Source organism: Pelophylax lessonae (genome assembly GCF_965119305.1).
Source record: "Pelophylax lessonae genome assembly, chromosome: 1".
Lineage (NCBI taxonomy): Eukaryota > Metazoa > Chordata > Amphibia > Anura > Ranidae > Pelophylax > Pelophylax lessonae.
Window position 1 is genome coordinate 23,602,958 of NC_138768.1, and position 13,703 is coordinate 23,616,660.

General features: G+C 44.8%; 1 protein-coding gene across 1 annotated transcript in view; it reads left to right on the top strand.

Annotated features, from left to right (window-relative positions):
• Window positions 1–484: 484 nt before the first annotated feature.
• The window catches only part of LOC309564818 (vomeronasal type-2 receptor 26-like), a gene marked incomplete at both ends in the record, with an annotated part of 60,767 nt that continues 47,548 nt past the window's right edge, over window positions 485–13,703 (top strand). Inside the window, one exon of the mRNA XM_082269501.1 lies at window positions 485–661. Coding sequence (XP_082125627.1) covers window positions 485–661 — 177 coding nt within the window. The remainder of the gene's footprint in view (window positions 662–13,703) is intronic.

Here is a 13,703-nt window from a genome sequence, read left to right on the forward strand (position 1 = left end):
TGTACATTCTATTCATGTCCTCTCTTAAGTTCCTCTTCTCCAGAGTGAATAACTCTATTCTATTCCTCATAGCTGAGCTCCTGTGTCCTCCTTTTTAATTTTGTTGCCCTTTGCTGAACTCTTTCTAATTCATTGACATCTTTCCTGAGGATTGGTGACCAAAACTGAACTTTATATTCAAGATGAGGCTGAGCCAGTGTATTGTAAAGGGGGAGAATTATTGATTTATCTCTGGAACGATCGCATTCACAAAACAAATTACTTATTAATAGTCCTAATAAAATGTATCTGATTATAAGTGCTCAGCAAACAGGTCATCACATCCCGATGGCATTCTCTAAATGAGATATAACTAGATAAACAATCTATAATCAATAAATTATTAAACGTTCTATATGTTTGTTACCTATAATCATTTCTGTCATTTTTTAAGCTGTCCAGCTATGTAAAGAAAGTCCAGTACAAGGATCCGAATGGCAGGGTCATGATGTTTAATGATAAAGGAGAACTGCCCAGCCCACTGGAAATTGTAAATTGGATTTCAAGAATTGAAGATATAAATAAGACCTATTGGGAGCACGTGGGCCACTTTGATGGGTCCCTTTCAGAGGGTCAGCAACTTACACTACAATCAGAGCGAATATCATGGAAAGGAGACAAGGTGAGTTACACTGGGGAAGCTGATTCACAATTTGTACAATAAACACATTAGTTTTGACCCTAAAGCCCGTCTACTGACAAAACCTAACCCCCTCCTACAATCCTGTTCTTGGATGGCCAACATCTTCCCTGACTATTAGATGAAGGTGTCAGCAATAGCTGTGTTGATATAAATGTCGGGATATGTTCCCATCACTCATTATAACTGAAAAATAGAGGAAATACAAGACATCTTCTACATTACAGAACAAGTCCAGCTGAATGTGACTGACTACTACTAGCTACCTCCCAGGCCGGGACATAAACAATAGGGATGGGTAAACGGTTTGGCACTAGCATGAGCTCGGGCCAAACATTGGCTATTCACTCGTCCGACGAACACCCAAATTATTGGGGCGTTCGACCGTTTGTTCGGCCCACTGGATGACCAAATGACCACAATGCATTGCGCTGCCGCACAGTGCATTGGAAGCCCTGATTGGCTGAAGCAATGAAAGCTTTGCCCAATTAGGGCACAGAGCACTCACTGTCAGAGCCATAATTGGAGAAAGTAATGATGACTCTATCCAATCATGGCTCACTGTTCTTAGTCCCACCCCACACTAAAAATAAGTCTTTCAACAGCGGCTATTTGTAGTGTGATGTCGACATGGAGAGAGATAGAACAGGGATCTGTTCAGTGCTACTAGAGCACTAGTGTGCTACAGTGTGCTATTCTGATTCTATTGTCAGTGTAGAATATCAGTTTAGTGTGAATCTAGTGATAGTTCAGTCAGTGTGAGTGTAGTGACTATTAGAGATGGCCTTGCGGTTCGCCCGGTGGTCGGTTTGCGGCAAATTTTCAGACACATGGCGTTGTTCGCGGCGGCCATATTTGTTTACATTGGGGCGAACTTTGACCCGTGACACTTGAAATATTCCAGCACATGGACAGTCCCCCTACCCCAGTGATGGCAAACCTTGGCACCCCAGATGTTTTGGAACTACATTTCCCATGATGATCAATTACACTGCAGAGTGCAGGAGCATCATGGGAAATGTAGTGCCAAAACATCTGGGGTGCCAAGGTTTGCCATCACTGCCCTACCCTATAAATAGACACGTTTTTTGCCAGTGTAGGGAGAGGTCTGCTGTGCTCATTAGGAAGAGCTTGCTAGACACATATAGCGCTGTGAAGATCCATAAAAGTCCTTTTCAGGGCTGGTATTGTTCGGTATAGGTCTACTAGTATCTTTTGAGCTTAGGGAGAGGTATCCAATCGGTGCTTTAGGGGCATTTAGAGATCGGCTGCAGTCACACAAATCGCTCTGTCAATGTCCATAAAAGTCCTTTTGAGGGCTGGTATTTCGGTATAGGTCTAGTCGTATCTTTTGAGTTTAGGGAGAGGTATCCGGTGGTTGCTTTAGGGGAAGTTAGAGATCGGCTGCAGTCACACAGAAATCACTTTGTCAATGTCCACAAAAATCATTTAAAATGCTCCAATGTTGTTATAGGGTCTATTACAGTCTCTTTACTATAGGGGCAGGTATCCAGTGGTTAATTTAGGGGCAGTTAGAGATTGGCTGCAGTCACACACAAATTGCTCTGTTAATGTCCACAAAAGTCATGTAAAGGGCTGCAAATTTGTTGGTATTGCTGTGCAGTGCACTAAAAAGGGGGGGGGGGGGTAATCCATGGTATAATATACTTTGTTGAAAGCATAATATAGTGGATTAGTACTATTATTGTGCACTGTGCAGCATTGTGACAGGTGTGGTGGTGAGACTGAGCGTTTCTGCAGCAACAGTACACACAGTGACAAAAGCACTTATAATGTATTATAACTGGTGTGATAGACCAATTGCCCCCCCCCCCCCCATGCCACATATTGAAGTGGGGTGTTATCTGAATAAACGTTTTCAAGTGTATTTGTGTCATGCAACAATATTGCCTAGTTTGCTGAGTGAAGTCTGGTACACACAGCGCCAAACTCACTGGCCAATTTTTTGAACTGGTGTGCTACACCAATGCTCCCCCCCCCCCAATTTCTACATATTGAAGTGGGGTGTTATTTAACAGTATCATTTTCTAAGATTGCATTTTTGTCCTGCAAAAATGTGGCCTCTCTCTGTAAACAGTGGTACACAGTGACAACAGTTACTGGCCAATTATTTGTAGAACTGGTGCAATAAACCTGTGGCCCCCCAATACCACATATTGAAGTGGGGTGTTATCTGAGAACTTTTTCAAGTGTATTTGTGTCATGCAACAATATTGCCTAGTTTGCTGAGTGAAGTTGGGCACACACAGCGCCAAACTCACTGGCCAATTTTTTGAACTGGTGTGCTACACCAATGCTCCCCCCCCCCAATTTCCACATATTGAAGTGGGGTGTTATTTAACAGTAACATTTTCTAAGAGTGTATTTTAGTCCTGCAAAAATTTGGCCTCTCGCTGTGTAAACAGTGCTACACACAGTAACAACAGTTACTGGCCAATTATTTGTAGAACTGGTGTAATAAACCTGTGCCCCCCCATGCCACATATTGAAGTGGGGTGTTATTTAACAGTATAATTTTCTAAGAGTGTATTTTAGTCCTGCAAACATTTGGCCTCTTTTGCTGTGTTAACTGTGCTACACACAGTGACAACAGTTACTGGCGAATTATTTGTAGAACTGGCGGACTGACGGACCGGCAGATAGGGAGGAGAGGCAGGCAGAACTTGCATTGCACAAGAGGTACAAAGCAGACTGCAAATGTATCAGGAGCGAGCCATCAACCATGTACAGTCACATCTGGCGCTCCCAGGACGCCGGCAAATGGCTCCGCAGTGTGGGCTTTTTTTAATGTGTCCGTTGCTGACACCAGTGTTGCCATTTGCAGCCTTTGCAGTTAACGCATAAGTCGCAGTAAGCCCAACACTTACCTAGGGACAACCGCCTTAAGAAGGCACCTGAAATCCCATCACCAAGCCCAGTGGGATAATAACTGTCAGAACCCACAAAGCCACACTCCATGCTCTCACCGTCCAGCCTCTTCTCCTTCTTCTCCCCCTTCTCCTGTCTCCTCACAGTTGTCCAACACTCCACCTTCCATGATGCCATTGTCACGTTGTTCTGGAAAAAGGCAGGCTTCTGTGGCTCAAATGTTGGAGCGTAAAAAAAGGTGTCCGACTACATCGGGTTAACGGCCGATGTGAACGCTCTGAGGAGTGAAGAACCCCTGGACTACTAGGTGGGCAGGCTTGACCTCTGGCCAGAGCTTGCACAATTTGCAATGGAACTGTTGGCTTGCCCCCCATCCAGTGTCCTGTCCGAAAGGACGTTCAGCGCAGCACGTTTATCGTGACCGATAAGCGCACTCGCCTAGCTCATGACAGTGTAGACTACCTCACATTTATAAAAATGAATGAGGCATGGATCTCTGAGGAATTCAACACATGTGACCAGTAGACCAGGTTTCATCGAAATTCCTCATGCCAGGCCTCAAATATCCGCCAGACCGCCATCCACCCACAACAATTCCTGGTCCTTGGCTTCGCTACATACAGCGGCATAAAAGGCATTTCATGTCCATTGAATGGCAAATTTTTGGGGCAAAGTTCTTTGCTGTCAGCTCAACCCATGTGAGATAATTTTTGCAGCCTATATTGGCCGACACTTGTGTATACTGTGAACGCCTTCTGTACCTCTAGCCATCATATACGAAGTTCTTTGCTGTCAGTTCAACCTATGTGAGCTAATTTTTGAAGCCTATACAGGCCACCACTTACTTCTGTATACTGTGAATGCCCACTGTACCTCTAGCCATCAAAAACAAAGTTCTTTGCTGTCAGTTCAACCCATGTGAGCAAATTTTTGGAGCTTTTAAAGGGCCGCCACTTACTTGTGTATACTGTGAACGCCTACTGTACCTCTAGCCATCAAAAACTGTCAGTTTGCTGTCAGTTAAACCCATGTGGGCTAATTTTTGGGTCCAATACTGGCCGAGACTTACTTCTGTATCCTGTGAATGCCTAATGTACCTTCAGCCACAGAATACTACGTTCTAAGCTGTCAGGTAAACGCATGTGGGCTAATTTTTGGGGCCTGGAATGGCCGACACTTACTTCTTTATCCTGTGAATGCCTAATTTTTCAGACTGGAAATGAAAAACAATGGGTCTGTAAAGGTTCCGCCATATTGTGGAATGGATGCGGACCCATTTTACAGATGTGTGAATGGACCCTATATGTATTAGACAATGTATTTACCGGCTGCTGTCAGTTCTGGCTGATTTATGAAAACAAATATATATATATATCTTTGCTGTAAAAAAATAAATAAAAAATTTAGGGCAACTTTTTCAATTGCAATACTTCTGTTATGACATTGTCCATGTTCTGGGACTATTTATGCACAGCTAGTACGTGTTTTGTGGCTGCAAATATGACCTAAAGGTTTTTAAAGTTCGCCTCCCATTAAAGTCAATGGGGCCCGCGGACTTTTGAGAAAATTTGCGGCTGGCGTTTGCGAACCGCCCCGGCTGATGTTCGTCCATCTCTAGTGACTATTCGTTTTTGCATTAGTGTCAGTTTATTTTGTCAGGGCTGGTTAATGCAATAAGTTACTGCATGTTTAACGCAGTATATTTCAGTGTGTCACTGCACATTTAACGCAGTATATTTCAGTGCGTTACTGCATGTCTACTCAGTATATTTCAGTGAGTTAGTGCATGTGTAATGCAGTATATTTTTATGCATTACTACTCAGGTTAAAGTGCACCAAACACCACTTTCCATTGATTAAAGTGCATCCACGTACACATTTCCATATCGTTATTACATTTTGGTAATAAGCATCCCCCCATCATGTCCAAGAGGCCAACAAAGCGTGACAGATGTTCCCATGGCACTGTGAGGGGGCCAGCAGCATATGTTTTCACAGGCAAAGGTGAACGTGGTCAGTCCTCGGGCAAGGCATCATTTCCCCCTGTTTAGTGATGTTGCCGTGCTATCCAGCCACAGTATGCAGAGGAAGTGGTGGACTGGCTTACTAAACCATCCTCATCCTCCTTCACCCAAGCAGAAACTAGTGCACAGTCCACTGCATATGCCAGAGTGCCTTAGTCTGCCTCCTTGTCCACAGCTATTCCTGCTATAGCCCCAGCATTAGGCATGGAGGAGTCAGCTGAGTTTTATGAACACAGCATCAGCCAATTGCTCCTTGAGGATGCCATTGTTTGATTAAGTTGTTGGTTCTGAGGTTGAGGAAGGTAGGAACATGAGCCTACAGAGAGTCGAGAACACTGGTACACAAATTGGTAGTCATGCTCCCCCAGCTACAGCGTATTGTCAAGTTGTCTACAGTGGTAATGAGGATGGAGGAAATGACGATAATGAGGTCACTGGCGTGACTTTTATGGAGGAAAGTCAGAGTAAGGGACAGCCCCAACAAGGCAGCCGTTATGGAACAGTAGAGAGTAGCAAACCTATTCCATCACATTGTGGAGCTGTTATCTCCCGCAACCCTTCCAACAGCTCCGCTGTCTGGGCCTTTTTTTAGCACATGTGCAGCTGATCGCTCTGTACCAATTTGCAAACTTTGTCTAAAGTACATCAAGCATGGCAAAAACACCAGCCATTTGGGTACCACATGCTTGACAAGGCATTTAACCTCCCACCTCTAAGCCCATTGGCAACAGCACCTGAAAGCCACAAAAAAGGGACTCAATTCCTTTCTTCCTCCTTACTTGCCTCAGTCTACCTCTGCTATACCTCATGACCTCTCAGCAGCCTCCACTGACAAGGATGATGGTATAACGCAGGGTGTCCCAAGTCCTTGCAGCACATCTCTCAGTAGCACACCACCAGCTGTAGAGTATAGCCAGCAATATTCTCTGCCCCATCTGCTGGAGCGAAAAAAAAATACAGTCACTGCCACCCACATGCCAAGTATCTAAATGCAAGCTTGTCAAAGCTGCTGGCTTTACAACTTCTGCTTTTCTATCAAGTGGATTCTGCCCCCTTCCATGAATTTGCAGAATGTGCAGCACCACAATGGCAGGTTCCCAGTCGCTATTTCTTTTCACGTAAGGCCATTCCAGCTCTGTACCATCACGTGGAATGGAATGTTGTGGCATCATTGGGCAAGGCAGTCAGCCACAAAGTCCATGTTACTGGTGACACGTGGCCCAGCAAGCATGGTCAAGGACACTGTATTTCATTCACAGCACATTGGGTAATTCTGATTGCAATTGGGAATTATGCAAGACAGGGCTCAGTGCTGCAGAGTCTTATGCCACCACGTCTCCATACAGCTAGTGGTGATGATGCAAGATTTGTCATCTCTACCCCCCTCTTCTCCTCCTCCTCCATGCCCTCCTCTGCTTAATTCTCCTATGAACCCCAAGTACTCCCTAAGGTACTATTCAATGAGTCAGGCTAAATGGGGTTATTCAATGAGTCCGGCTAAAAGGTGCCATGCAGTGCTTCAATTGGTGTGTCTAGGGGGCAGGAACCACACCGGAGCAAAGATTCTTGCAGCTCTGCAGGGGCAGGCCCAGGGGTGGTTCACGCCATGCCAGCTGGAATCAGGAATGGTGGTGTTCAATAATGGCACAAACCTCCTGTCTGCCCTTAGACAGGGAAAGTTGACACATGTGCCATGCCTGGCACATGTCCTCAATTTGGTGGTGCACCATTTCTTAAATAAGTACCCAGGTTTGGAAGATCTGCTTCAGAAGGCCAGAAGAGCATGTAGCCATTTCAGGCGGTCATACATAGCCAGTGTTCGTTTGGCTGAAATTCAGCGGGAATTCCACCTGCCAGTAAACAGCCTGATTTGTGACATGCCCACCAGGTGGAACTCAACTTTGGCAATGCTGTAGCAGCTGCACATGCAGCAGAGGGCCATCAACGATTATCTGTGTGAGTATGGCACAACAACAGTCACCATTTGATTAGGCCACAAGGATGGGGAGCCGTAATGATGCATGCATCAGTGACACAATTCCTGTTGTGTCCCTGATGGAGCAGACACAGCGTGGCATTATGGACAGGACACTCCACGCAGGACCGCTTTATGCAGACACCATTGTTCCTATGCCACAAAACACACAAGAAGAGAGGGAGGAGGATGAGAATTCTGTCAGTTTTGGAGGCATTGAAGCTGAGGAAGGTATATGTCAAACCTTAAGAGATGGTTTTCTATGCCCAGAACCCTTTGGAGTAATATACGTGGCTGGGAGGAGGCAGTTGCACATACTGTAATAAGACCAATATATATAGGATATAATAAATAATAATCCTCAGCCTCACGCCCAAACTGTAGAACTATCTCCGCGCTTTAGGAAACACCAGCACCAGGCTGGTGGTAGTTTAAACCAATATTGCTGCTACTTGCACAAATAACGAGTATATTTGATGATAAAATTTAATAAAAGAATAGAAACAACATTAAGATGTCTCATAGAATCAACTGCAAATCACCCAAAATGAAGTGTAGTACTGAAAACAGTCCTCAAAACATTATGTGACTGGTCCCGCAGGGTAATTCTCAGTGTGGTATGATAAACACCAGTTCCATTGACCACCAGATCACCAATGACACAAATAGGTTTAATCTTTCCTCATATGGTCATGTAGGCACATCTCACTAGGTATTCAATGTCCCGTGTGGTCTTGTAGGGTCACCTCTATTCCACCACCAAGTGCAGGGGGAAGGTAAGAAATGGCCACTCACCGGATCACCATGCCCATTTACTCTCATAAATGAGCCCACCTCACATGTGTATATCCACCCGTTGTAACACACAGCCACAGGATAAGACAGGCACCAGTAAGGGATAATCCGTGGTCCACTTCAATTATGATCACTCACTCTTCCTCACATGTATGTGGAAATAAAAGATATGCCTCCACTAGTGCATTGCACTCACTTGTAATAAAACAGAGGTAAGCTCATCACTCTTATGCGGCCACTGCGGTCGGCATTCCCTGCTACACAGACATGTTTCCACGTCAAATCGGGTAGTTCCGGAAGTCCTCCACAGCCGTCAGCCTCGATTGGGTGCGTCGTCTGGCCACGCCCCGAAGCGTTTCGTCACTTCCTGACTTCAACTGAGGGCGCGGCCAGAACGACGCACACAGCCCATTTATGCTGCGCACAACAGCGCCGCATCCAATCACAAGGCAAGTAGGTCAACCGGAAGGACGACGAGCCCCATACCACCGGAAGGTAAATACCGTCCAGAGAGCCCTTAAGTCCAACCCCCCGGAAACAAACTACAACCACCTCTGCAGACACCAGGAATCAGAAGGAAATCCCGCGAATGTGTCATCCATAAATACTCTTATAGAGGCAAACAGTCACTCCGGGTGCCCCATTACCTGCGATTCTCCTAACAATCAATGATGGTGAATGCATAAACACCAAATCATAATGCAATACGATAACCCCAATCTGCTTAATCATATTGCTAATTAGAACCCGGGATCCATATTTAATGTATACCTTGATTCTAAAACAATAAATATGCATAAAAATCATCTTATAAAATCTCATATGGCATGTAAAAAAGCATGTAAAAACATAGGATATTTTGTTAAAAACACCAAATGGTTAAAATATATGTCAACTATTAAAATACTGTAAACTGTGTTGAAAAGGAATAAATACCGGATCATGCTAAAAGCATAGTCAGTCATGATTCCTCACGGGGACAAGTCTCCTGATCTCAATGGATAGATAAATAAATACGTAAATAAATAGACACACCCAGAAATTAGGAATCACTGATGAAGCAGTTGATGTCCAATTCAATATTCAATCCGACCGGAGCGAGGGATTGGGTCAGGAAGATCAACTTTGTCTCACACTTTGAGAGTTCCCTAACCCAATTTGCCCCTCGTCACGGTGCAGTAACCCGTTCAATGCCCCAGAATAACAGGCCACTCGGGTCCCTCTGATGGTGCTGTCGAAAATGAGCTGACACATTATGTTCTCGTTTGCCATTTATTATGTTGGTGATATGTTCTCCCACCCAGATCTTCAAAGTTCGTTTAGTCCTCCCTATGTACACCAATTTGCATGGGCACATAAGACCATAGACGACATGCGTGGTGTCGCATGTAATCAATGATTTGATCTTAAAAGATCTATCAATGGCAGGGACGAGAAAGGACTCACGTCTTCTCAGGTTAGTCGGCGCCAAAGTACACGCTCTACATCTTCTACACGTGAAGCACCCCTTCAAGTCTGGGAAGAAAGAAATCTTAGGTGGATCTATCACTTTCCTCACCATACGATCTCCGAAATTAGGGGCTCTTCGGTAAATAAAGGAAGGTTTGCTCGGTAGGGCAGGGCCCAAGGTCCTGTCCATCAAAAGTATCGGCCAGTGTTGTCTGAAGATATCCTCTACTTTCTTATAATCATTAGAAAAATCAGAGAGGAAACTCCACTGTTTGGGGTCATTGTCAATTTCCCTAGTTCTTACTCTAGGGGTCAGTGGTCTTGGTGCTTCCAGAATTTTGACAATTTCCCTATCCAAGACAGATTCCTCATATCCCTTGGCCACAAACCTCTCTTTCAGAACACCAGCCTGGTCCATGTAGTCAGTGGTGGATGTACAATTGCGCCTAACGCGCATAAATTGGCCTCTAGGAATATTCTTGAGCCAATTAGGGTGATGGCCACTCTGAATAGCGAGGTAACTATTTTGATCGGTGGTCTTAAAAAATACCTTGGTGGTTAAGACATTCACATCCCTTTTAATCGTTACATCCAAGAAGTGAATCTCACTCTGACTATAGTGGAAGTCTAGTTTGATATTGTTCTGGTTTGTGTTTAGATGTTGCATGAAAGACACAAGATTTTGTTCGGGCCCTTCCCAAATAAAGATGATATTGTCTATAAAATGACGATAGTACTTTAATTCGGGTCTGATTGTGTTGAACAAGAAATTGTCCTCCCACTCTGCCATAAATATGTTGGCCAGACTGGGGGCAAATTTAGCGCCCATGGCTACACCAGTCCTTTGGCTAAAGAAATTAATCCCATACCAAAAATAATTGTGACTTAAACAAAAGTCAAGGGCTCTTCGTATGAACACCTTCTGCTCCCATGGTAAATCATCCCTCCTGCTCATAGCCCAATTAAGGGCCAACAACGCGTCGTCGTGCTGAATGATGGTGTAGGATATACCTTGCGCTTAAAATCTAAAAGAAAAAGGATAAGATTGCTGCACCTTTATAAATTTAAATACCGGAAACAGGCAAAAAATAAAACAGTTTCTATTTCAATAGTTTTTATTAAGTTTTTCAATATAATAAACATTAAACACATTGTACTTGTACATAGTTTAGAACAGCAGCATACATACAAGGTTATGCCGTACAATGCTTTATGAGAACGAACCTAGCGCACCCCACAGTCCGTAACTTCAAGACCCCCTGGAGATTCGACCCAAGTTACAGGCCCCCACTTCGAGCAGGAGGGTCGGGCCACCCCAGACCACCCCAAAAGGGAACAATACTGTGGCTGGGCATGCCCCTCTCCACAGAAGCCGGGACCCAGCCCCAGGGTGCTCCCCATCTTCCCGTAAGCTAACAAGGGGTGCACCAAGAATTAGTGATAAGTAAATTGCAATATAGCCCATTATGCATGAGATAATCATACAATCTTAACAGAAAGACTATCAACAGGACAGTCTAAAACAACAGCCTCTTATATAAGCATTTGTCATCATTCACATATTTGTCATTTGAAGGTTATACCCGAAGTGAAGGAATCTCCCTCAGTTCGGGTACTTCAGTAACCAAGGATTCCATTCTTGATCAAACAGCAGGCTCCGGTCATTGGAGTTGGCAAAGAACTTTTCATAGGAATAATACGATTTAACTCGAAGCTTCCTACACTGCCACAGTAGATGGAATAGTGTACCCTTATCCCCGCAACTTCTCCAGCATGAGGTGGAGGTGTCCTTAAACATTTTTGCCATCGTCAGGTAGCTGCGGTGGAGGATTTTGAGAGCCACCTCCCAATGATTAGTGCAATGCGTAAATTTATAGTAGGAGCGAATGGCCAGCCGCCAGTCGCGCTCCAAAAATGTCACCGAGAGGTCGCTCTCCCAAGCCAACACGTTAGCAGACTTACTCCTCCCATAGTGGAGTTGTAGTTTGTGGTAGAACCAGGACAGCCCTTTTGTTTTGCGGTACTCTGTATGTAAGTAGTCCCAGATTTCAGAGGGCACCTCAATAGTTGGGTTAGGATGCTTAATGTGTTAATGGTGTAGTTGTGCATGGAAGAAGAAAGAAGAAAGAGTTTGGACCTGCTTACGGATATCACGGTATGTAAAGGAGTCCGGGAATGTCTGTCGCGGAACTCTCAAAGAGGGAAGAAGGAATTCATACGCAGCTAATGTCAATTCTCTCTTAACTCTCGGGATTCCCACTAAGTTCTGCACCTCCCCCCAAGCACTCAGGGTAGCACGCAAAGAGGACAGGTGGGGGGTATACACTTCCTTCCTTGTCAAACCAGCAAGGAGCAAAGACGGTAGATCTCTTTGGGCTACCATCGCTCTCTCCAGTAATACCCACAATTTATCCAAATCCGGGTCAAACCAAGCCTTCGCCTGATCCAATATGGCGGCGGAGTGGTAGGACTTAAGGCGTGGGAAACCAACACCACCCTAAGATCTAGATTTGATCAACGTTGAGTATGGGATTTTGGGCACTTTACCCCCCCAGAGAAATTTTCTAAACAGTTTATCCATGCAGCGGAAAAAGGACTCCGGCAACACTATAGGGAGTTTTTTAAAATAATACAAAATCTTTGGAAGCGCCAACATCTTGAGAGCAGCAATGCGACCCAACCAGGAGAGTTCATAGGAAGCTATGTGCTGCAAATCCCCAGTGACCACAGATTGCAATTTAGCGAAGTTAGTCTGATAGGTAAGAGACGTTGGCGCCACCAAAGAAATTCCCAAGTATGGGAGAGACTTGGTGGTCCATTGAAAAGGATATTTCAATTTCAGGGACTTCAATACCTGGGGAGACAAGAAGACCTGCAAGCACATAGACTTTGTTACATTAAGTTTATAGTATGAGACTGCCCCAAATTTGTCTAGCTGTTGTTGTAAGTTATGCAAGGACTCTGCAGGGGAAGTCAGGGTAAGGATCACGTCATTCGCAAATAGTCTGATTTTGTGATCCCTGCCTCCTACTTTAATTCCAGTAATTTTAGGGTCACTCCTAATGGCCTCAGCCAGCGGTTCCGTAACTAAAGAAAAAATCAAGGGAGAAAGGGGACACCCCTGGCGAGTTCCATTAGTAATGATAAAATTATTAGATAGAGCATTAGACGTAAACACCCTAGCCGACGGCCTGGTGTACAATGCCGAGATGGCAGAGAATATAGTTCCACGCAGCCCAAATTTAGTGAGTGTCGCTCTAAGGTACCCCCAGTGAACCCTATCGAACGCTTTTTCAGCCTCCAACGTCAGGAATACCGAGGACACCTTCCGAGTTTCAACTATCTGCACAAGGTCCAGCATCCTCCTAGTACCGTCTGGCGCCTGCCTGCCCTTCACAAAGCCAACCTGGTCAGCCATGACTAAATATGGGGTTACCTCCACCAGTCTGGAGGCTATTATTCTGGCATAAGGCTTGAGATCTGTATTTAAAAGGGAAATGGGGCGAAAGTTTTGAGGAGCTTTCCCAGATTTTGGAAGTGCCATGATCACTGCCTGAAGCATCTCCTCCGGGAAGGAGGAGCGCTGGACAGAGGCGTTAAACATCTTGCAAAGATATGGAGAGAGGATTTGACGAAATGCCTTATAATATTCAGCTGAGAAGCCATCCGCCCCGGGAGATTTATTGGGGGGTAGGGAAGCTATGGCCAGTTGTATTTCCTCCTCAGTTATGGGGGCATTTAGGGATTGTAGCATGTGGTCTGTGACAGTGGGGAGTTGGAGTGAGTCCAAAAAAGTGTCAATAAGAGAATCTGTAGGCTGTGGGGTAGCCCCATCATCCTTGAGATTATATAGTGAAGTATAGTAATTTGAAAATGCATTAGCAATCTCATT